Genomic DNA, 22,340 nt, shown 5'->3' with positions numbered 1-22,340 from the left:
CAAGGTGTTGGGGTGTCTCAGGCAAACTGTCTGTGGTGATGAAACTACAGACTAGGGGCTCGATTCAATCCAACCAGAAGTTCTGCGTTGTACCACGGGTTGACATCTAAAGGGACATTTCCTATTGCGGCAGGGTAGCCTAGTGGTTAGAGCGTTGGACTAGTAACCGCAAGGTTGCAAGTTCGAATCCCCGAGCTGACAAGGTACAAATCTGTCGTTCTGCCCCTGAACAGGCAGTTAACCCACTGTTCCTAGGCCGTCATTGAAAATAAGAATTTGTTCTTAACTGACTTGCCTAGTAAAATAAAGGTAAAAATAAAAATAAATAAAAATTGAGCTGACATATGCAGCGTTTACCGTGAATTCAGTCTCCGGCGACATTGCCTTTAAATGTCAGTCGCACTACAATGCAGATCTTCCACGCTACGGATTGAATGGAGGCCTGAGTCACGCCCTTAAAATGTATTGGATCAAGACTTCCATTCCGAATCCTCCCGGCCCTGCCAAAATACGTCAAATATGTACAATGCCAGTTTTATTATGCCAGTTTACTAATGCCAGTTATTAATAGTGTATCAGGGGTATTCAACGTCTGTTCTGGACAGCCATCCACATGGTGTTCAAACGTTTATTCCACCCCAGCATTAACACAACGCCTTCAACTAAATCGTCTGATCATAATCTTCAATTTAGTACTGAAATCAGGTTCAGTACGTTAGTGTTGTAGTGGAAGAAATACAAATCAGTTCATTCAGGAAGTAAACTGTGCACAATTACTTTAAAAAAAAAAGAGAAATAAAAGTTCACTTCCTGAATTGACTTGAAAGGATTTCAAATGACCCCAGCCCTGATCTCAGTACAGTGCTCAGTACATTGTGAGAAGACCCACGGCTGTAAAGACAGTTGAGGTCTTTGTGGCCAAATAAACAGTGTTTAAACAATGTGGTATTTGAAAGTGTTATACCCAACATTGAAATAGTGTGCTGACCATTTTAGACAACTGAAATGTGAGACAAATCAAAGTGCCTCCAGCATCTTCAAAATATCATATTCTAGATGAATAAATACACATTTCATTCAACAGTTTAATAATGAGCCATTATTGAAAACCAAAATACAAAATGACACTAAAACAATTGTGAAAATATATATAAAGTTGTTGATAAGGACTAATACCTACTAAAATGTAACTAAATATTCTCAGATTATATTTTATGAGAACTATTTTTATGGTATTGGGGCAACATGGACTGACTCCATTTCAGTACTTGAGGGGCCGTGGTTGTAATATTGGAACACATTTGATAAATAAACAAGTCATTTTTATTTGAACCTTTATTTAACCAGGAAGGGCTCATTGAGATTTAAAATCTCTTTTTTCAAGAGCGTCCTGGCCAAGATAGGCAGCACCAAGTCATGACAAAAATTACAGACAAACAACATGAAAAAATACTACTTTATTTTGTATTTTTTTTAGGGAATCAGTCTCAAGATCCTTCATCAGTGATTAAAAAACATGATGACGTCGTCCTAATTATTAAAATACATCTCATTTACGTATATTCTGTGAAATTCCATTGAGAGACAAATATGATATTACAAAGTCATGTAACGGGAGTGTGTGGGATGCTCCCTGGAGTGGGTGGGGATAGTGAGACACAGAAATACAGAGGTCTCTCATCCAATCCATTTCCTTCACCAGGGTGGTCCATAATTAACTTTTGCTTGGTTGGCACTTTCAACCAGATATAAGGAGGCTGAGGACCCAGCATTTATAAGTCAGATACCTTCTTCCTCTGTGGTAAGACTCTCTCCACCTCCTTAGATTTGACATTCACTCAGGTAGTAGCTAAATGCAACGTTTGAATTGAGTTCTGCATTTTCTTTGTGCACGTCTCTTATACGATTTTACAATATGCAATCAAGTGGCATTGATTAAAACTATTTTTATTATTATTATTTTAACATTAAAGGTGTTATCACTAAAAATCTATAACTTTAATTCACAGTCAAAAGTGGTGGTCCTGCACTTGTTTGTAAATTGAGGGGGTTGGTCTCAAATGTAACTGGGTTTTCAGAGGTATTTATTTACATTCTTGACCGAATGTCTAGTCATCTAAGTTGCCACCAGTAAAATGAAAGTTTCCAGTTGCACCCTGTAGTTGAATTGGACATGGCTGTAATGATTTGGGTTGAATGATGGAATTCAAATGGTTTTCTAGCCTTTCAGGGGACTAAATGATAAGGCTTCAGAATTCACAACACCCTAATGTTTCACAGGCTCATCCAAGAAGTACAACTTCATCTGTAGGAGGGGAAAACGAAGGTGAGACATTGTTTGAGTCTTCATATAAAAACGATGAAAATATTGTGTAAGAGATACTGCTCATCTAACTCTGTTGACTGTGGAGGAAGCACCACAGAGTCATTCTAGTTTCCTTGTTTCATCTCTTTCCTAGTAATCCGTCACCATGAGTACGGACGCGGAGATGCAAATCTACGGCAAGGCTGCCTTGTACCTTCGTAAGCCTGAGAGGGAGAGGATGGAGGCACAAGCAGCACCTTTTGATTCAAAGAACGCCTGCTATGTGACAGACAAGGTGGAGCTGTACCTAAAGGGTTTGGTCACTGCCAGGGCCGACGGCAAGTGTACTGTGACAGTCACCAAACCTGACGGCAGTAAGGAGGTAAGTCTGATCTGAAAAGTATTCAAGTTCAACTTTGTGCCATTAGTCTATTTCTTGAAAAATCATCCAAATGAATTAAACAAAATGCCTATAAGGCCATATGAAATCAGTAATAAAAGACTCTGCTTACAAAAAAACTAACCTTTAACAATGGAATGAATTATTGTTATTTATTAGTCAAGAATATCCATGCATGTGTCAATGGGCGATAACAGAGTAGTTGGATTCAACTGGGATATGCATTTAAAAAAAAGATTGAACTAAATAATGAGCAAAACGCATTCAGTCATGTCCAGTTTGATCTGTGTGTAATGTAGATTTCTGACTGTTTCAGGAAGGAAAAGAGTTCAAAGAAGCAGACATCTATCAGATGAACCCCCCTAAGTACGACAAGATTGAGGACATGGCCATGATGACCTACCTGAATGAAGCCTCTGTGTTGTATAACCTCAAAGAGCGTTATGCAGCATGGATGATCTATGTAAGAAACCTGCATAAACATACACACACACATAGGTCAACATAAGAAATACACACTTCCAGTACTACACATACATCAACATAAGAAATACACACATACAGTACTACACATACATCAACATAAGAAATACACACTTCCAGTACTACACATACATGAGCGGTATAAACCAAAACATACCACTACAGTAGACCAACAAGAAAACAAGTACATTTATCCGATTTGATTGAATCCCTTTCCTCCAGACCTACTCTGGGCTCTTCTGTGCCACGGTGAACCCCTACAAGTGGCTCCCCGTCTACGACGAAGAGGTCGTCAACGCCTACAGAGGGAAGAAGAGGATGGAGGCTCCACCCCATATCTTCTCTGTCTCTGACAACGCCTTTCAGTTCATGATGATTGGTACGAGCTCTCATGGATGGATGGATGGATGGATGGATGGATGGATGGATGGATGGATGGATGGGATGGATTGGATGGATGGGATGGGTGGGTGGGATGGGTGGGTGTTATGGAGGGAGGGAATCTACTGTTTCTCATGTAGGTTTGAACATTTTGTATTGAATATCTGATTTCATTAGCCTTAGAAAATGTTCCAAAATGAAATTCATGATATACCCATAATGTTGCTTAAGTATAATAAACATGATGTTTTTTGGTTCCAGATAAGGAGAACCAGTCCATCCTGATTACGTAAGTTGTTTGTGCTGAGCGATTAACCAAAATGTCTTTTTTTTTTAATAACTAGGGAAAGGGGATACCTGGTCAGTTGCACAACTAAATGCATTATACCATTCCCCCTCTGGCCTTAGTGCTTCATCATTTAGTCACATTACTTTACTTTAATATTTAAGTTGTATACAGAACCCAGAGTCTCTGGTAGCACAGCTGGCGCTGCAATACAGCGGCCTTAACCACTGCGCCACTTGGGAGGCATCGCATTTGTTTATAATTTGATGACTTTATTTTTTAATTCCAAGTCATCATCTATTTTCTAGAGAGCTGCTGCCTATGTTGTCTGACAGAATCACTGTTATAGTAGTTCTTCAAAGTAAATAAGGCATACTTTTATGACTGCTGAATACCAACTGTCCATCACTTAGATCATATATTTCCAGGTAGAGATACCTTGTGAAGCAACATCTCTATATCCTTCTCTATCGCACGTCTTCTGTCTCTTCTCTCCCTCTCTGTGTAAGCGCACAATGGATTATAGTCATTGTAGTTAACACACTCAAACTGGTGTGCCTGGCACCTACCACCATACCCCGTTCAAAGGCACTTCAATCTTTTGTCTTGCCCATTCACCCTCTGAATAGCACACATACATAGTCCATGTCCCAATTGTCTCAAGGCCTAAAAATCCTTCTTTAACCCGTCTCCTCCCCTTTATCTACACTGATTGAAGTGGATTTAACAGGTGACATTAATAAGGGAGCGTAGCTTTCACCTGGGTTCACCTGGTCAGTCGATGTCATGGAAAGAGAATGTGTTCGTACTGTGTGGTACACTCAACATATATTTAATTGAGATATCATTGTTGGACATAAAAGACTGTAAAAAAATGTATAAATGGAAATCAGATCCAAGTGATTATAATGTAGGAAATCTGTTCTCAAAGTATTCCCACACATAAATAGAGAGACATATGTGATCATATCACAATGTAATCCAGGTTTGAAATTATGATGTTTTTGTTCAATCTGTTTGGGTTTATTGCAGTCAATTTGCACAAATTATTTGCAATTATGTTCCGGCCCCCTCCTCAGAAACAAAACAACATCTGCTTTAATGCATTTGGGATTATTTTGGACTAGGCTATGTGCAATAATACATCAATGAGTGGGAATATTTGTTAATTATTTACTTCTGTTAGAAAACAGGTCAACAGTGTATATTCTAATGCTATTTCTTAGTGAAAGCCAATCTGACACAATCTGTGACTAAAACCCCTCTTTCTCTGTCATATTAACCAGTGGAGAATCCGGTGCAGGAAAGACTGTCAACACCAAGCGTGTCATCCAGTACTTCGCCACCATTGCGGTATCTGGTGCCAAGAAGGAAGTAGACCCCAGCAAAATGCAGGTAGGTTGTGCCTTTTTAACACATTTCAGTTTGGTGTAAATGTTTTTTTTCCAGCGGTGAATCTTGTTTCAAGAAAGGGTTTACCAGTTTCTAAGCAACTTGTGTGTTTGTCTCAATCAGGGGTCTCTTGAGGATCAGATCATTGCAGCTAACCCTCTGCTGGAGTCTTATGGTAATGCCAAGACAGTGAGGAACGACAACTCGTCTCGCTTTGTAAGTTTGAAAGACATACTGTGGAAGTGACATTATATTTGGAAGAAAAAAAACATGTCAGTAGTTCCTTATAGTTATAACAGTCCAACAAACTAACATGTCAAGGGGTTCTATCAAATACCTATTTCTAACCCCCATGCTCTACTACAGGGTAAATTCATCAGGATTCACTTCCAAGCAGGCAAACTGGCTAAAGCTGACATTGAGACCTGTGAGTTGGATTTGATTGTTTCTCAATGCTTTCCATAATTCACATGGAATATTTTAGGAGATACATTCATCACATGTAATTCTCTCTCTCTCTCTCTCAGACCTGCTGGAGAAGTCCAGAGTGGCCTTCCAGCTACCCGATGAGAGAGGCTACCACATCTTCTACCAGTTAATGACAGGCCACAAACCTGAACTAGTTGGTAAGGAAAAGTAGAGGTTGATGTGAAATTATTCACACCTCCATCTGTGGAACTTTAAAAAAAAATCATAGTTTATCTATTTATACTATTACAATGAGTACATCCAAGACAGGCCTCGGTGTAACGCTCATTCCTTCGACAATAAACGCAAATCCGACCATCACCCCTGGAGAGACAAAACCGCGACTCGTCAGTGAAGAACAATTTTTGCCGGTCATGTCTGGTACAGCGACGGTGGGTTTGTGCCGGTGATGTCTGGTGAGGACCTGCCTTACAACAGGTCTACAAGCCCTCAGTCTAGCTTTCCAGTTTTCATAACTCCAACCTTTAATGCCTACCGTCTGTAAAATGTTAGTGTCTTAATGACCGTTCCACAGGTGCATGTTCATTAATTGTTTATGGTTCATTGAACAAGCAGGGAAACAGTGTTAAACCATTTAAAATGAAGATCTGTGAAGTGATTTGGATTTTTACTAATTATCTTTGAAAGACAGGGTCCTGAAAAGGGGACGTTTCTTTTTTTGCTGAGTTTATCCTTGAGTCCATCTACTGAGTAAAGGAGGGTGAGATACTGTAAAGGTGGGACAGGGGAATTCTACTAGATTTAACTGAGAAGCCATTCTCTGTTGTCCACAGAAATGACGCTCCTCACCACAAACCCCTACGACTTCCCCATGATCAGCCAGGGTCATATCGCTGTGCCCAGCATCAACGACAAGGAAGAGCTGGATGCCACAGACGTGAGTTATACAAAGTGCTAACCAAACTCTAGACATGGAACCGGTAGGAACATTGTGCAATTCCAACTTGGTGACAGATGGGCACCTTTGAGTTAGTTGACATGTGTCTCAAACCACTTGTCACGCCTCCACACTTCACCTTTAAGTACATGTAAGACAAGAGAGTGCCACTAAATGTCCTGTGGAACTGTGTAAAACTGCTCTTGTGCTGCCACATAATAGTGTTTGCCAAAAGTAATCATGTGAAACAGAGAAGCCAGTCAATTCTATCCATCCCGTTTGTTCTGAAGTGAGCACAGAACTGTAGTGTTCTGTAACAGACCAACCTACTGTTGAGTTCATCACTGTTGTACTTCCTCTCTAATTCCAGGATGCCATTACGATCCTGGGCTTCACTAATGATGAGAAGATGGCCATCTACAAGCTGACAGGAGCTGTAACGCACCATGGCAACTTGAAATTCAAGCAGAAGCAGCGTGAGGAGCAGGCCGAGCCAGACGGCACAGAGGGTGAGTCCCAGTCATAGTTATACAACATGTAAAGTGTTAGTCCCATTCACCAACATAGAAATAGAAACGGTAAGACAGACAGCACCACATCAAAGGTCAGGTAGGAGATACACGATGGAGACTAAATTCCAACCTCCACAAAGATTTGAAACAAGAGGATGAGGATGACAATCAAAACCTGTCCAGTGTAACATCAGAAACAAGCGATCTGAGTACCTGAGTCTGTTGATGTTGGTTCTCTCTCCAGTGGCTGATAAAATCGGCTACCTGCTGGGCCTGAACTCAGCGGAGTTGCTGAAATGTCTGTGCTACCCCAGAGTGAAGGTCGGCAACGAGTATGTGACCAAGGGACAGACTGTGGCTCAGGTGAAGTGAAACACAGCGTCTACCATTTTCTGAGCACCGGAATTATTTCGGGGATGAGAACATTGCCTTTTTTTCCAATAGTAGGTCCAATGTTGTTTTTCCAAGCGCGTATCACCTTCTGGCTAGATATGGTCAATATCTCATGTATTCATTTGAGGAATTATTTTTGCAGGTTTATAATGCAGTCATGGCTCTGGCCAAGTCCATCTATGAGAGGATGTTCTTGTGGATGGTCATCCGTATCAACGAGATGTTGGACACCAAGAATCCAAGGCAGTTCTATATCGGTGTGCTCGACATTGCCGGGTTTGAGATCTTTGATGTGAGTACGAGACCAGAACAAGACAATTAGTTGTGATTGAGAGGGATTACAGCCTTGTACGATGAAATGATCCCTTTTGAAATTCTTTCAACAGTACAACAGCATGGAGCAACTGTGCATCAACTTCACCAATGAGAAACTGCAACAGTTTTTCAACCACACCATGTTCGTCCTGGAGCAAGAGGAGTACAAGAAGGAGGGAATTGTCTGGGAATTCATTGACTTCGGCATGGACTTGGCTGCCTGCATTGAGCTTATTGAGAAGGTAAACTGTCTGTGAGGATTATACTGGACCACAACAGCAAAGCTCATAGCGAGTGATGTGTGTTATACTATCACAGAGGTACAAGGTTTCTGACGGTTGAGAACTCAATATGCCTCCATACATGTGACCCTTAATGAATAGAATCCTATAATAGCATGTTTACTAAAGGAATAAACGTTTCTTAAACCTCTTTTCTTAAAGCCATTGGGCATCTTCTCCATCCTTGAAGAGGAGTGCATGTTCCCCAAGGCTTCAGACACTACCTTCAAGAACAAGTTGAACGACCAGCATCTTGGCAAAACCAAGGCGTTTGAGAAGCCCAAGCCTGCCAAAGGCAAGCCAGAGGCCCACTTCTCTCTCGTACACTACGCCGGCACTGTGGACTATAACATCACTGGCTGGCTGGATAAGAACAAGGACCCCCTGAACGAATCAGTTATTCTGATGTACGGGAAGTCCTCAGTCAAACTGTTGGCTACCCTGTACCCTGCTGCCCCACCTGAGGGTAAGACTAGCATCACATATCTACCTCAATGACCTGGTACCCCTTCACATCGACTCGTACTGGTACCCTGTGTATCTATAGCCAAGATATTGTTACTCATTGTGTATTTTTCCACATGTTATTATTTGTCATCTATATATTTCACTCTAAATTGTAGGTAAGTCAGCATTTCACTGTTGATCTACAACTGTTGTTTACAAAGCACGTGACAATTTAAACTGTTCTTGTCATTGAACGTATTACAATGTCTCAGGGTTCACTGGGTTCATTTTCTCCTACAATATGTGTTCATTTACACCATCTCATCGATACCAATTGCATTGAGATAAGTGTGAAGATATCCCGACATGATCTGGTTTATAATTAGTGTGCTTGCTGAAGACACCACCACTATAGATATCTTACATCTTATTATTATTCTACTTATTCTGCTCTAGGAAATGTACTTCTAATTACCTCTTGCCTTTCCCCTAATTTTAACAGATAAAGCCAAGAAAGGAGGCAAGAAGAAGGGTGGTTCCATGCAGACTGTGTCGTCCCAGTTCAGGGTGAGCTTTTGAAATGTATCTATTCAGACCTTCAAAAGGTGCAATGATAATCACGAATGATTTCTGAGAAAATGGTTTGTAACCCTCTTACAGGAGAACTTACACAAGCTGATGACCAACTTGAGGAGCACTCATCCTCACTTTGTGCGCTGCCTGATCCCCAACGAGTCAAAGACTCCAGGTGTATATTGAGTTAAATAGGACATCTTATCAGTACAGTATCACTACCCTTAACCATCTGAATCTTTAACCTGTTTATGAGTATTAAAAGAGACTTGGTTTGTTTTACCAGGTCTGATGGAGAACTTCCTGGTTATCCACCAGCTCAGGTGTAATGGTGTTCTGGAGGGTATCAGGATCTGCAGAAAGGGCTTCCCCAGCAGAATCATCTATGCTGACTTCAAGCAGAGGTACATGCAGACAAATACTAATGCGCACAGTCACCGCACACACACACACACACACACCTGCGTTAAGGGTTTTCCCAGCATCAGCATAGGCTTACCTTTCACGTAATTTGACCAACCTGTTACAATTTGACACATGTTAAAAATGTCTCCTCATTCAGGTATAAAGTACTGAATGCCAGTGTCATCCCAGAGGGCCAGTTCATGGACAACAAGAAGGCTTCTGAGAAGCTGCTTGGGTCCATTGATGTAAATCACGAGGATTATAAGTTTGGACACACCAAGGTCAGTCAAATACAACCCAGCCATGGCTGACAACACAACACAACTACAATGATGATAGAAACCTCAACCATTCAACATCTCTCCAGTTGATATATCCATGATATTGTTCTTTCTTCTTCATTTAACTAATTGAAAAGGTGGATAAACATTGTACCTTTTTTTTCTCCATCATATTCAAACGTCAGAGAAACTCAACTCATTATCATGTGCATTGTGTTAGAGTGGTATGGCTGCAGTTATATCAGTAGACATTATTCATCTACAACTGTACAATAACTAACAACTTATAAACAACCTATCCCATGGTTTGTTTGTAAGAATTGCAATGTTTATGTGGTTCAATTCAGTCTAGTGGTGTTGTTCCCCTCTTTGGAGTCAACCATTTATATCTGTCCCCATCTGACTGTGGTTCCATTGACAACGTTAACCTGTTTCAGGTGTTCTTCAAAGCCGGTCTGCTGGGTGTCCTGGAGGAGATGAGAGATGAGAAGCTAGCAGCTCTGGTCGGCATGGTCCAGGCTCTCAGCCGTGGATTCCTCATGAGGAGAGAGTTCTCCAAGATGATGGAGAGGAGGTGAGAAATAGTAGACATCTTGGCAAAGCGTTCTGTCAACCCCCTGTATGTAATGCATTATTATTACATACTGTATGTGATGTGAGTTGATCAGAAGGAGAAAGTAGGTCTTCTAATGCTCTACTAACGCTGCAGTTTGGGAAACTGGCAAGCTGTTCAATAGTTCATTTAAATTTGGGATATTAACATATTCATTTCTTAAGAATACAAAATGCCTCATGAGCTCAGAACCTGTCAGTCCTGTGACCGAGAGAGCTGTCTATGAATTTAATAGAGGTTACATTTCAATTTAGACAGAAAAAAATCACATATACTGGAAAAACTTTTCCTTTGCAAAGTTTGTTCGTAGAATTACAGTAAAATCTCCTTTAGTTTCATTCTGTGAAATAACTGTTTATCTGCACAGTTCTTCCTGTGAAAGTGTTTTTGTTCAGCTGAAAAGGTGGCGCAGGGAATTCAAAAATATTCTTTAGAAATATTTAACTTTCACCCATTAACAAGTCCAATACCTCAAATGAAAGATAAACATCTTGTTCATCTACCCATCATGTCAGATTTTTCAAATGTTTTACATTGAAAACACAACATATATTTATGTTAGACCACCACCAAACCAAAGAAAAAACAGCAATTTTTTCCAGCCAAAGATAAAATCACAAAAGCAGGATTAGAAATAAAATGAATCACTAAGCTCTTGAAAATCTTAATTAGATGACAGTCATATGACATGTTACACAGTACATTTATGTTTTGTTCGATAATATGCATTTTTATATCCACAAATCTCGGTTTACATTGATGCCATGTTCAGAAATTCCTCCAAAATATCGGGAGGAATTTATAGAAAGCTACGCCAGATAACAGAAATACTCATCATAAACTTTGACTAAAGATACATGTTCTACATATAATTAAAGATTATAGAACACTGGTTCTTAATGCAACCGCTGTGTCCGATTTTTAAAAAAACATTACAGAAAAAGCCTAACATGCAATAATCTGAGACGGCGCTCAGACGTAACCTCCATGTTGGAGTCAACAGACATACAAAATTACAACATAAATATTCCCTTACCTTTGATGATCTTTCATCAGAATGTAGTGCAAGGAGTCCTAGTTCCACAATAAATCGTTGTTTTGTTCCATAATGTCCAATACTAGTGTCCAAGTAGCTGCATTTGCTATCACTTTCAGTTCACGTGCCCAAAAACTGACTGCTGGTCCAAGATAACTCGCACGAAAACTTCCAAAAGACATATTCCAGGTCGAATAAACTGGTCAAACTAAGTACAGAATCAATCTTCAGGATGTTATTATTACATATATCCAATAACGTTCCAACCGGATCATACGTTTTCATCTGGAGCCGAATGGAACAGCCGTAGCACCCACAGAGAAATGCGTCACAGCAAAATGGCATTCTGTCGGGACACTGACTATTTTCCCTCCCATTAGGTCAAAGTTCACAGCAAATGCTCCATTACACTTTCTACTGAATGAGGCCATCTAGTGGAAGGCGTAGGAAGTGCTTCCAGATCCATATCTTGTTGGGAAAGGAGGGGGCGATGATGTCAAAGTTGCCCCAACTTTCAGAATTTCACTTCTTGTTTGGAAGATTGCTTGCCCTATGAGTTCTGTTATACTCACAGACATAATTCAAACAGTTTTAGAAACGTCAGAGTGTTTTCTATCCAATAGTAATAATAATATGCATATATTAGCAATCTAGGACAGAGTTTGATGCAGTTCACTATGGGCACGCAATTAATCCAAAGTGAAAATACTGCCCCCTATCCTCAACAAGTTTTAATTAAACTTTTAAATAAATGTTTTTTTGTTTGGTAAATATTTTCAAGTGTCTTCCATGACTATGCCTGTTACATTTCTCAAGCCCAATTCCTCAACTGTATACCATAATGTAGTGGGGTGGCAGGTAGCCTAGTGGTTAGAGCATTGGACTAGTAACCGAAAGGTGGCAAGATCGAATCTCCGAGTTGACAAGGTTCAAATCTGTCGTTCTGCCCCTGAACAAGGCAGTTAACCCACTGTTCCTAGGGCGTCATTGAATATATGAAATTGTTCTTAACTGACTTGCCTAGTTGAATAAAGACGTGTTTTTAAATAAGCATGCCACTCTATCGTTTCTGTCGACCAGAGAGTCCATCTTCTCCATCCAGTACAACATCCGCTCATTCATGAATGTGAAAACCTGGCCATGGATGAAGTTGTACTTTAAGATCAAGCCCCTGCTGCAGAGCGCTGAGACTGAGAAGGAGCTGGCCAACATGAAGGAGAACTATGAGAAGATGAAGACAGACCTGGCCAAGGCTCTGGCCACCAAGAAGCATTTGGAGGAGAAGTTAGTGGCCCTGGTGCAGGAGAGGGCAGACCTGGCTCTCCAAGTTGCATCTGTGAGTGACCAACGACCCTCATAAAGGCATATTGACACACAAATCAATACTGTGAAGTATGTGGCTACCTCCCACATTTTTATAGCCCATGTTAAAAATATATTTCATGAATTTATATTGAATTGCTCCGATCTCTGACTAAATTAAGTCTATATTTTGATACACAAAGTGAGGCCTCTGTGTTTTTTCTCCTGTTCTGAAACCAGGAAGGTGAGAGTCTGAACGATGCTGAGGAAAGGTGCGAGGGGCTCATCAAGAGCAAGATCCAGCTGGAGGCCAAACTCAAAGAGATGACTGAGAGGCTGGAGGATGAGGAGGAGATGAATGCTGAGTTGACTGCCAAGAAGAGGAAGCTGGAGGACGAGTGCTCTGAGCTGAAGAAGGATATTGATGACCTGGAGCTCACCCTAGCCAAAGTGGAGAAGGAGAAGCACGCCACTGAAAACAAGGTCTCGTGTTTTTACCAGTGACAGTATAACCACCAAACAATAATCAACTCAAAACATAGCTTAACAGAAATGGAATTCAAGTTGTATTGTGGGTGCAGGAAAAATGAAAAATTGTTGATTTTCAGTTGCGGAGTACTCCCCACACTCATTGCACGTTCCCCCTCGTTTATGAATGCCATTCAGTACACTGGCATGGTGTACACTGCCATCTAGTGTTGAATATATGGTACTGTACTTGGTGACCCATTTCTAATATAATTTAAATGAATGCAAAATATATCAAACTAAATCTCTCCTTTAAAGACTAATTTTGTTTGGCGGTTTTCAGGTTAAAAACCTGACAGAAGAGATGGCGTCTTTGGATGAGAGTGTTGCCAAGCTGACCAAGGAGAAGAAAGCCCTCCAAGAGGCCCACCAGCAGACACTGGACGACCTGCAGGCAGAAGAGGACAAAGTCAACACTCTGACCAAGGCCAAGACCAAGCTGGAACAGCAAGTGGACGACGTGAGAGGAGTTTGACATTTTGGCCATGATAGTATGTGAGATGATATTATCTTCAGTTGTTAAGATTTGAACATTGTGGTTATATCTTATAGCTTGAGGGTTCTCTGGAGCAAGAGAAGAAGCTCCGTATGGACCTTGAGAGAGCCAAGAGAAAGCTGGAGGGAGATCTGAAACTGGCCCAGGAGTCCATAATGGACCTGGAGAATGACAAGCAGCAAGCCGATGAGAAAATCAAGAAGTAAACACACAGTCCTACCTGCCATAATGATCAAAATAATGGTTGTTCTTGACTAATCCTTGTAATTATGAATTACCATTTGCATGTGATTCTTGAAAGAAAACTGAATGGTATGATACTCTCTCTTTACAATATCGAACCAAAACTCTGCAATCTACGTGTTTGTGTTTCTTAGAAAGGAGTTTGAGACCAGCCAGCTCCTCAGCAAGGTTGAGGATGAACAGTCTCTGGGAGCTCAGTTGCAGAAGAAGATCAAGGAACTCCAGGTACAGTACAGGATCTCAGCTCCAGTACAGGAAAGCCAACACCTGAATCATTTCCTTCATTTCCTGAAAACAATTAATCTGGTAGCATACATTTTTCCTGGTGGCTTCTGATGGCTCAGTAGGATGGAAGATGGTGCTTCTTACTGGTCCTTCTTACCATTGTAAAGATGGTGCTTTTTACCATTGTGGTTTTGGTTCCTGCGTGGGCAAGTTAATACGGAATATATTAGTGGAACTGGCTTAGTTTGCACAAATGTAATTGTTTCAACTGCATTGTAGTGTTCATTCCTCCTGGTCCTGCCCCTGTTCTAGGCCCGTATTGAGGAGCTGGAGGAGGAAATTGAGGCTGAGCGTGCTGCCAGGGCTAAGGTTGAGAAGCAAAGGGCCGATCTCTCCAGGGAACTTGAGGAGATCAGCGAGAGGCTGGAGGAGGCCGGAGGCGCTACTGCTGCTCAGATTGATATGAACAAGAAGCGTGAGGCTGAGTTCCAGAAGCTGCGTCGTGATCTTGAAGAGTCCACTTTGCAGCATGAGGCCACAGCCGCCGCTCTGCGCAAGAAGCAGGCCGACAGTGTGGCTGAGCTCGGGGAGCAGATCGACAACCTGCAACGCGTCAAGCAGAAGCTAGAGAAGGAGAAGAGCGAGTACAAGATGGAGATTGATGACCTCTCCAGCAACATGGAGGCCGTCGCCAAGGCTAAGGTGAGTAGTGATATTTTGATCAAGCAGTGTTGAGGAGGGTCAAAATACATTACCATTCAAGAGAACTGCAGCTGACAGGAGTCCCATATATAAAGTAATGATGGAACATGTTTCACTAACAGGGCAATCTGGAGAAGATGTGCCGTACTCTTGAGGACCAGCTGAGTGAGCTCAAGACTAAGAATGATGAGAATGTTCGCCAGGTCAACGACATCAGCGGACAGAGGGCCAGACTCCTGACAGAAAATGGTACCATCATCAACAATGAACAACAAACTGATGCTTTCTTTCAGTAAAACACAATAACATGAATTGTAGGATATATCCTGATAGTCCAGTCCACAATAGTCTCTAGTGTACTATTCACCACATCACAATGCCCTACAATACCTAAAAATACATTTTCAATCTTAGGAGGTCAGAGACCCCATTAACAAGGTATCCCTCTATCTCTGCAGGTGAGTTTGGACGCCAGCTGGAGGAGAAGGAAGCCCTGGTGTCTCAGCTGACCAGAGGAAAACAGGCCTTCACCCAGCAGGTGGAGGAGCTGAAGAGGCAGATTGAGGAGGAGGTCAAGGTAAGGGACATAAAACGGACACTACCGACCACAGAGTTAATAGCCATATCTTCATATAGATGGTGACTACGCCACCCTCAGAGACTTCTACTGTCATTTGCTGTACTCTCTCTCTAATATCTCTTTGTCGTTCTCTTTCACAGGCTAAAAACGCCCTGGCCCACGGTGTCCAGTCTGCCCGCCATGACTGTGACCTCCTGAGAGAGCAGTTTGAGGAGGAGCAGGAGGCCAAGGCAGAGCTGCAGCGCGGCATGTCCAAAGCGAACAGTGAGGTGGCTCAGTGGAGGACTAAGTATGAAACTGATGCCATCCAGCGCACAGAGGAGCTGGAGGAGGCTAAGTGAGTCACACGCAACAGCAACAACTCAAATATACGGTGTGGATGGTGAGGGTCCATATGTATTGTAACATTCCTACACCCTCTGTCGTCAAACAGGAAGAAGCTGGCCCAGCGTCTGCAGGACGCTGAGGAGACCATTGAGGCGACCAACTCCAAGTGCTCCTCCCTGGAGAAGACCAAGCAGAGGCTGCAGGGAGAGGTGGAGGACCTCATGATTGACGTTGAGAGAGCCAACGCCATGGCCGCCAACCTAGACAAGAAGCAGCGTAACTTTGACAAGGTGAAAATAAATAAACCTCACACTAGGTTGACATTTTCTGTCTGCTATATGATCAATTGTGGTATAATTGTAGCATTTTTCTGATTTAAAACTCTTCATCAATTGCTTGAAATGAAAATCCCATGGATTCGCCCTAGGTCCTGGCAGAGTGGAAGCAGAAGTATGAGGAGGGTCAGGCTGAGCTGGAAGGAGCTCAGAAGGAGGCTCGCTCTATGAGCACTGAACTCTTCAAGTTGAAGAACTCCTACGAGGAGGCTCTGGATCATCTGGAGACTCTGAAGAGAGAGAACAAGAACCTGCAACGTGAGCATTTGACAGCAGTTTTACTTGGCTCATGTTTGACTAGCGTTTTGAACATTTTGGAAACTGTAACCATCAAAATTACTATTACACCATTTTAGAACGGTATAAAATGAAATAAAAACGTAACTTGTTATCGGTGTTCCTTTGAACAGCCCAAGGAAGTGGGGGCAATTAGATTTGCAAGACTGTATGAAGTGCTGATTAATTAATTAATTATTATGATTGAAGGTGTTTTCGTAAATTCCATCTGGAGTGCCAGAGTGCGCTCTGGGCGTTTGTAAATTCATAGTTTAATGCTCTCGGAGAGTTCAAAGCACACACTGGACACTGGCCTACGAGTAGGTTTATTTCCAGCGTTCTGACCTCACAACAGCAGTCAAGCACCCAAGCTAACTGGCTAACGTTGGCTAGCTATTTCCAGACACAAATGAGAGAAGACCTCACTCTGACCATGTTACTCACCCAAGCAGAGCATGTTACTCTCCCTAGCAGAGCTGGTTAGGCTGTTTTCCTGTTATCCAGAGCGTTGGTGACTGTAACTGTGCTGCTGGCCACAATTTAAATACGCTTTATTGCCGAAGTTTACTGACATCGACCATCTTCAAAGGGTGTTCAACATTCATAAATTCATCAATTATTCTGTGCTCTGGCACATGCAGACGAGAGTGCTCTGAAATCAGAGTAGGTAGCCAGAGTGAATTCTGAACGCACACTCAATGTCAACTTCAGCGCATTGGAGATATCCACTGAAAATCTCCCAAGTCTGAACTGCTCCTGTGTTTGTGTGTGCAGAGGAGATCTCTGATCTGACTGAGCAGATTGGAGAGACTGGCAAGAGCATCCATGAGTTGGAGAAGGCCAAGAAGACCGTGGAGACAGAGAAGTCTGAGATCCAGACCGCTCTGGAGGAGGCGGAGGTACAAACTGCAGCTGTTTGATGGGAAATCAGTGTAACAATAGCCAATGCCAGCTACAGTTCAATGCTCCCTGTATTTGTGTTTATTGTAGTTATATATATTTAATTCCTTGTGTTATTCACATCCAAATGCGTTGAACACAATTTACCCGACTGCTTCTCCTTGTCCAGGGAACACTGGAGCACGAGGAATCCAAGATTCTGCGTGTGCAGCTGGAGCTGAACCAGATCAAGGGTGAGGTGGACAGGAAGCTGGCTGAGAAGGACGAGGAGATGGAGCAGATCAAGAGGAACAGCCAGAGGATGATTGACTCCATGCAGAGCACCCTGGACTCTGAGGTCAGGAGCAGGAATGACGCCCTGAGGGTGAAGAAGAAGATGGAGGGAGACCTGAACGAGATGGAAGTCCAGCTGAGCCACTCCAACAGGCAGGCCGCTGAGGCCCAGAAACAGCTGAGGAACGTCCAGGGCCTGCTCAAGGTAAAGGGACTGGGATATCAGGCTCAAACACCTGAAGATGGAGAGGGATTTGTTTGTGAATCTGTAGAAAAGAATAGAACAGAGAAATTGAATAGTGTTGACTAATATACTGTAGAAAGGTAGGGATATTGGGGAAATTCTTACCAATGAACAGTTCTATCACAAATCCTATCGCCTCTACTTCCACAAGTCCTAATGAACCTATGTCATTTTGAACCCCAGGATGCCCAATTGCACCTTGATGACGCTGTCCGTGCCTCAGAGGACATGAAGGAGCAGGTAGCCATGGTGGAGCGCAGGAACGGTCTGATGGTGGCTGAAATTGAGGAGCTGAGAGTTGCTCTGGAGCAGACTGAGAGAGGCCGCAAAGTGGCTGAGACTGAGCTGGTAGATGCCAGCGAGCGCGTTGGACTCCTGCACTCCCAGGTGCGGCTCTAAGCCATTTCTCATTCAACTCAACCAAGCATACCTTTCCTGCCTTGTGACTTACTTGTAAGTTCTCTTGAGATTCAAACAAATTGTCTTGTTTCATCCTCCAGAACACCAGCCTTCTGAACACCAAGAAGAAGCTGGAGACTGACCTGGTGCAGGTGCAGGGAGAGGTGGACGACATCGTCCAGGAGGCCAGGAACGCAGAGGAGAAGGCCAAGAAGGCCATCACTGACGTGGGTTCTTATGATCTATTGAATTACATCCACTTGATTTTGTCACCAAGGGCCAATGGTTGCTGGGCTGGTTTACCACAACAAAGATCTCAGAGGGATGTTATGATTGGTGCCAAATGGTGCATAAATTAAACAAACTACCATTCCAGGCGGCCATGATGGCTGAGGAGCTGAAGAAGGAGCAGGACACCAGCTCTCACCTGGAGAGGATGAAGAAGAACCTGGAGATCACAGTCAAGGACCTGCAGCACCGACTGGATGAGGCTGAGAATCTGGCCATGAAGGGAGGCAAGAAGCAGCTCCAGAAACTGGAGTCCAGGGTGAGTTATCAGCGGGGTGGATTAGGACATACTGAAAGACTGATTTCTGGAAATGTATTTGATAACATATTCAGGACCATTGTGTAATGACTTTTTCTCTCAATAACCCACCAAGATAATGAACAGCTGTTATCATTACAGACAATTCAATTAGACAACAATTTTGCCTCCTTGACTGAGTAGAACAATATACCTCTGTTTTACAAAGATTTGTTACGTCTGATTTCACCCCCTCAAACAAATGCCTACGTTAATTTCTTCCAAACAAGGTTCGTGAGCTCGAGACTGAGGTGGAGGCTGAGCAGAGAAGAGGTGCAGACGCAGTCAAGGGAGTCCGCAAGTATGAGCGCAGAGTCAAGGAGCTCACTTACCAGGTAAAGAGAAAGCACCTTCTACAAACACTTCCCACTGGGCACACTGGTTAAATCAACATTGTTTCCACGTCATTTCAATGAAAATACATTGAACCAATGTGAAATAAATGCCCAGTGGGTTGATGCAAACAGACAGGTTTGTGTATAAAACTACTGGGCTTTGATTCTTTGATCTTCTCCCACAGACTGAGGAGGATAGGAAGAACGTTGGCAGACTTCAGGACCTGGTAGATAAGCTGCAGATGAAAGTGAAGGCCTACAAGAGACAGGCTGAGGAAGCGGTGAGCAGCCTTCATTAGTCAAATACTCTGAAAGCATACATTCAAAAACATATTTCTTCCCTAGGAGACATTACAACATTTTAGTTTATGCTTTTCAAATGCTTCGCAAAGAAGGGCACTGATTGGTAAGCTGAAGAAAGCTGACGCTGAGTGTCCTTTTGAGCATGGTGAAGTTTTTAACAAGGCTTTCAATGTTGTATCAATATACCCAGTCACTACAAAGATACAGACATCCTTCCTAACAGAGTAGCCGGGGAGGAAGTGAACCGATCAGTCATTTTATCCTGAGGGCATTGGCGAGTTTAAAACGGTTACAGAGTTTAATGGCTGTGATAGGAGAAAACTGAGGAAGGATCAGGAACATTGTAGTTACTTTACTAACCTAAATGACAGAGTGAAAAGGAAGCCTGTCCAGTATAAAAATATTCCAAAACATGCATCCTTTTTGCAACAACCCACAGGGCACAGACATTTCTTGGTCTAGTTTTGAATTTAGTTGTCAACTAACTGAATTCAACGTGAAATCAACAACAAATGTCACCACTTCTATGAATTAAGGTAAAATCTTGGTTGAAAAAAAAGACAAAAAGTTGATTACTTGTTGCAAATCAAATCATTTTTCCATGTTGAGTCAACATCATCACTTTTTTTGGTTGTATAAACAACGTTGATTCAACCATTTTTTGCCCATCAGGAAGGCACTAAAGTAATACCGCAAAAAAGCATAGTATTTTCAAGCATGATGATGGCTGCATCATGTTATGGGTATGCTTGTCATCGGCAAGGACTGGGGAGTTTTTCAGTACAAAAAAAACATGAGCTCGGCAAAGACAAAAATCCTAGAGGAAAAACTTGGTTCAGTCTGCTTTTCACCAGACACTAGGAGATGAATTCACCTTTCAGCAAGACAATAACCCATAACACAAGGCCAAGTCTACACTGGATTTGCTTACCAGGGAGACAAGGAATGTTCCTGATTGGCCAAGTTACAGTTTTGACTTAAATCTGCTTTAAAGTCTATGGTGAGACTTAAATATGTCTATCTAGCAGTGATTAACATCCAAATCGACAGTGCATGAAGAATTTTGAAAGTAATAATGGGCTAGTATTGAACGGTCCAGGTGTGTAAAGCTCTCAGAGACTGACCCAAAAAGATTTATATTGACTCGGGGGCTACATATATATATTTTTTTATATATAGATGTATACACATGCAAAAGTATGTGGACACCCCTTCAAATATTTCAGCCACATCCGTTGCTGACAGGTGTATAAAATTGAGCACACAGTCATGCAATCGCCATAGACAAAGACATTGTTCTATTTTTCATTCTTTTTTTATTTATTGGAATCCAGTTTGTCATTCCAGAGCAGTTTGTGTAGATAGATGATATTATTTTTTTGTCAACTATCTCCCTACATACTTTGCAATCCTAAATTTGTCATATACAAATAAAAATAAAAACTTAAAAAACTTTTAAAATCATATTAATTTGCTACCTGAAGCTTCAAATTTTGAATGCTGATGTTGTGCTCTACCTCTCTGTTCCTCACACAGGAGGAACAAGCCAACGGCCACATGTCTAAGTTCCGGAAGGTTCAGCATGAACTGGAGGAGGCTGAAGAGCGTGCTGACATCGCTGAGACTCAAGTCAACAAGCTCAGAGCCAAATCTCGCAGCACTGGAAAGGTACAGAGCTGCTAATAATTCTACATCTGACTCATGCTCAGATATGACCACATCAACACCACCTATGATTCAGTCTTCACAGAAATCAATATTGACCTTTAACACTCACTATCATGTAGGTATTTCAGACTGCTAATAAGTACATTTCATGTAGCGCAAAAAAAAAAAAAAAAAAAAAACTAGATTAAGGCTGAACCTTAAATGCTGGACACATTATACTCTTTCCAAGTGTAAACACACTCATGAATAAAGATTTGTCATTTTCTTTGTTTTTACAGGGCAAAGAAGTTGCTGAATAAACAAGATAAGAAGTTGCTGAATAAACAAGACAAACATCTTATATCATTTTCCTGTGTTGCATAAAATATGATTTTCATGGTGAAAATGATTGTTGATTAAAAACATGTAGGCCTACATACCCCTTGTGACGGTGGACTTATTACTCAGCAAACAGTTTGTTCATACCATAAAAATATTGTAATTTGTACCATATTGTATTCTGGGATTACAACAACAAATGTCACGTATTTTGGTAAACAGATGAGTGATGGGGCTGGAGAAATGCAACCAATCTGAAATTCATAGACTGAGCTATGGATGCCTAAAATCTCAAATGAACCCTTTACACTTGGAGGGGATATATTGACCTACAGTATATGGAAAGGCCCAAATTGAAACATTTCATAAAATAAATAAAGAGAGAAGCTGACGCATAACCGTGGTAGCAATTGAAAGGGAACACTGGAGATTATGGTGACATTCTCAGAACAAAGTTCTCAGGAAACAGACTGGATGACACATCATCTCTGGTGATCAGACTACGTAAACATACTGTAAATGTGGTGGTGGAAAAATAACCCAATTGTCTTACTTGACTAAAAATGAAGATACCTTCTGTGGAAGAGCAGGGGGTTTGGTCGAGACGTTTACACATATCAGATAGACAGAATTGCATTAGCTCAGTTTCAAGGGTGTTTATTTAAATAAGAAACAAAAAGGACTTCTCTGGGAAACTGTTCTCTGAGCTCCTGCTGTCTCCAATGGAGAACAAAACCCAACTCCCTCCGTTATCTCTGGTACTGCCCACAACTATACAGGAGTAACCTCTCTTCCCCAGTTACCACACCCATGTGCTGCCGTTCTGGCAGC

The 22,340-nt window shown here is 41.9% G+C and overlaps 1 protein-coding gene across 1 annotated transcript; it reads left to right on the top strand.

Annotated features, from left to right (window-relative positions):
* Positions 1-2,240: 2,240 nt before the first annotated feature.
* LOC135567008 (myosin heavy chain, fast skeletal muscle-like) lies at positions 2,241-21,607 on the top strand. Its single transcript, XM_065014529.1, has 40 exons — positions 2,241-2,326; positions 2,460-2,687; positions 3,022-3,168; positions 3,411-3,567; positions 3,831-3,858; positions 5,142-5,250; positions 5,371-5,463; positions 5,614-5,674; positions 5,775-5,873; positions 6,510-6,613; positions 6,984-7,122; positions 7,370-7,488; positions 7,661-7,810; positions 7,905-8,075; positions 8,277-8,580; positions 9,064-9,128; positions 9,222-9,309; positions 9,421-9,538; positions 9,697-9,820; positions 10,258-10,394; positions 12,550-12,805; positions 13,012-13,254; positions 13,583-13,759; positions 13,852-13,997; positions 14,173-14,263; positions 14,576-14,965; positions 15,088-15,214; positions 15,424-15,542; positions 15,686-15,882; positions 15,979-16,162; positions 16,300-16,465; positions 17,258-17,382; positions 17,553-17,861; positions 18,084-18,287; positions 18,401-18,526; positions 18,676-18,846; positions 19,116-19,220; positions 19,406-19,501; positions 21,060-21,191; positions 21,470-21,607. Exons 2-40 carry the CDS (start codon positions 2,472-2,474, stop codon positions 21,488-21,490), a joined length of 5,814 nt encoding a protein of 1,937 aa, XP_064870601.1. The 5' UTR covers positions 2,241-2,326; positions 2,460-2,471; the 3' UTR covers positions 21,491-21,607.
* The last annotated feature ends 733 nt before the right edge of the window (positions 21,608-22,340 follow it).

This window comes from Oncorhynchus nerka, unplaced genomic scaffold, assembly GCF_034236695.1.
Source record: "Oncorhynchus nerka isolate Pitt River unplaced genomic scaffold, Oner_Uvic_2.0 unplaced_scaffold_2767, whole genome shotgun sequence".
Lineage (NCBI taxonomy): Eukaryota > Metazoa > Chordata > Actinopteri > Salmoniformes > Salmonidae > Oncorhynchus > Oncorhynchus nerka.
Note: the sequence above shows the minus strand (reverse complement) of the source record. Positions and strands in the feature narration are given on the sequence as shown.

Excerpts from the sequence above, each read along its gene's own strand:
- LOC135567008 (XM_065014529.1), top strand. The coding sequence starts at position 2,472 with ATGAGTACGGACGCGGAGATGCAAATCTACGGCAAGGCTGCCTTGTAC. Across the intron at positions 5,675-5,774 it reads TAAAGCTGACATTGAGACCT|ACCTGCTGGAGAAGTCCAGA; the intron begins GTGAGTTGGATT and ends TCTCTCTCTCAG. Across the intron at positions 7,489-7,660 it reads AGGGACAGACTGTGGCTCAG|GTTTATAATGCAGTCATGGC; the intron begins GTGAAGTGAAAC and ends TTATTTTTGCAG.